At 55.3% G+C, this 2,128-nt stretch overlaps 1 protein-coding gene across 1 annotated transcript in view; it reads left to right on the top strand.

The window, feature by feature from the left end:
• Positions 1-1,899, top strand: part of LOC105810171 (uncharacterized protein KIAA1671-like) — a 24,554-nt gene extending 22,655 nt beyond the window's left edge. Inside the window, exon 4 of the mRNA XM_012644093.1 lies at positions 1,612-1,899. Coding sequence (XP_012499547.1) covers positions 1,612-1,899 — 288 coding nt within the window. The remainder of the gene's footprint in view (positions 1-1,611) is intronic.
• The last annotated feature ends 229 nt before the right edge of the window (positions 1,900-2,128 follow it).

Raw genomic sequence — 2,128 nt, 5'->3', positions numbered from 1 at the left:
GGGCTAGAGTGCATTATAGCTCACTGCAACCTCAAACTCCTGGGTTCAAGTGATCCTCCTGCCTCAGCCTCCTAAGTAGCTGGGACTACAGAGGTGTGCCACCACGCCTGGCTGATTGTTTTGTATTTTTTATAGAGACGGGGGTCTCGCTCTTGCTCAGGCGGGTCTCCAACTCCTGGGCTCAAGCGATCCTCCCGCCTCGGCCTCCCAGAGTGCTGGGATTACGGGTGTGAGCCACCGTGCCCGGCCTTGTGGCACGTTTTGAAGAGAGAGTCTCAGCTTTGTTGATAGGGTGGAGAGACAGGAGAATGGCCCGTGACCCAGGGGGTGTGGCCTGCCCAGCTGGGGGATGGGCAAGTCATGGCAGGAGCAGTCTTGGGGAGGAGGAATGGAGAAGCCTGTTTTGTGCGTATGGATCTGAGAGGAGCGTGAGCTGCCGAGTGGAGATGTTGAGTGAGCAGCTGGGTCTATGAGTCTGGAGTCCCAACACTGAGAGTCAGAATGGGCAGTCGTCTGGGTGTAGACAGGGTTTATTTGAAGCCGCAGGGGCTGTGAAGAGAGATCCCAGAGGGAATGATGTACCCGCAGAAGAAAAGGCTTTGTGGCTGGCCTGGTACATTCGGGGATGCTGATGAGGAACAGCCAGGGGCATGGGAGGAAAACCAGAGGGTCCCACAGGCCTTCGGAACAGAGGCCATGAGGGAAGGGATCAGGAATCCAGTTTCGCCCTTCCTGATGCTGTGTGTTCTTAAGGAGGTACTGCCCCTCTCTGGGCCTTCCTTTCCTTGTCTGTGCAGGGAGAGTGTGGGGCATGTAAAATACAAATTCTGGAGTCCTATATCTGCTGGCCTGTGACTATTTCCCCTATATATAGTGGAGTCGATGAAACATCAAGATTCAGACAGATGTACTGGGGTACCATCCTGTTCACGCGCCGTGTCTGTGTGTATCTCTGCGTGTGTGCATGTGTGTTTGGATGCATGGAGAGAAGATTAAAATAAGAATTACCAAGAATCACCCTTGGCAGAGTGAGGCTGGCTAGCGTGTACGGAGCTCTCCCCGCATGCCCGGGATGGTGGGGCCCGGCGGTGGCGCGGCGGGGAACATGCGGCCTTAGGGCCACATGTGGCCTTCTGGATCCTTGACTGCAGCCTTTTAACTTAATCCAGATTTTACAGAACAAATCCTTTAATTCAAACGGTGCAGCAGAGAAAGGGGAAGCTTTTCTTGCCCCCTTTGGTGTTTAAAAAAAGAACAATCTTGACATCAGAAGGCCGCAGGTTCCCCGCCCCAGCACCTTCCCTGTGCTGTGCCTTCCGTGGTTCTCCCACCAACCCTAGAAGCTGGGCACTGTTGTTACTGTTCCTTTCCCAGATGGGGGAGGCACAGAGAGGTGAAGGCTGTCACCTGAGGTCACACAGTTATTAAGTGGCTGAGGCTGGGCCACTTGAACCCAGAGCTGCTGCCCCCACATGTTACCTGCCATTTCTGGGAGTTTTATTTCTTCTTTGCCCTTTTTGGTACAGAATGGACGCTCTCGGCGTGACGTATTTTTTTCTGTAAATGAGAAAGGCCCCAGTGAAGTTCTTTTTTTTGTGTTCTGTGTCTCAGGTGCTGCCTCGGGACCTGGAGAAGGATGATGGCCTTCGGGAGAGCGAGCGCCCACCCCGGCACGCGAGCCCTGTGGCCTTGGGCCCCCGAAGAAGCCACAGCTTCTCCAAGGACAAGAGGAGTGGGCCCTTTGTGGTGAGTGACTCCGAATGCCGGAGAGGAGCTCACAGGTGGTGCTGGTCGTCGGGCGCCGCCGGGAACGTGGCCGCGTGGAGAGTTGGGCCGGCCCAGGGGCCTGAGGGGGTCGAGGGCCAGCAGGTGACTGGGTATCTGGCATCACCTAACTAGGCGTGCTGTGGCTCTCGATGTGGGGGTGTTTGGTGGCTGTAGGGGGCAGGCCTGCCCTCCTCTTGGCTTTCCAGCCCCACATGGAGAGGTAGCCCCGGCTGCCTGGCAGGGAGTGGTTAAGAGAACATGCGCCAGCACTGTGTCCTGTCAGCCTCTTCGAGATTTTGCGCAATTTACTTAATTTCTCCATACTTTTGTTTCTTCATCTGGAAAACAGGATATATATATA

Source organism: Propithecus coquereli, unplaced genomic scaffold (assembly GCF_000956105.1).
Source record: "Propithecus coquereli isolate 6110/MARCELLA unplaced genomic scaffold, Pcoq_1.0 Scaffold206, whole genome shotgun sequence".
Lineage (NCBI taxonomy): Eukaryota > Metazoa > Chordata > Mammalia > Primates > Indriidae > Propithecus > Propithecus coquereli.
Note: the sequence above shows the minus strand (reverse complement) of the source record. Positions and strands in the feature narration are given on the sequence as shown.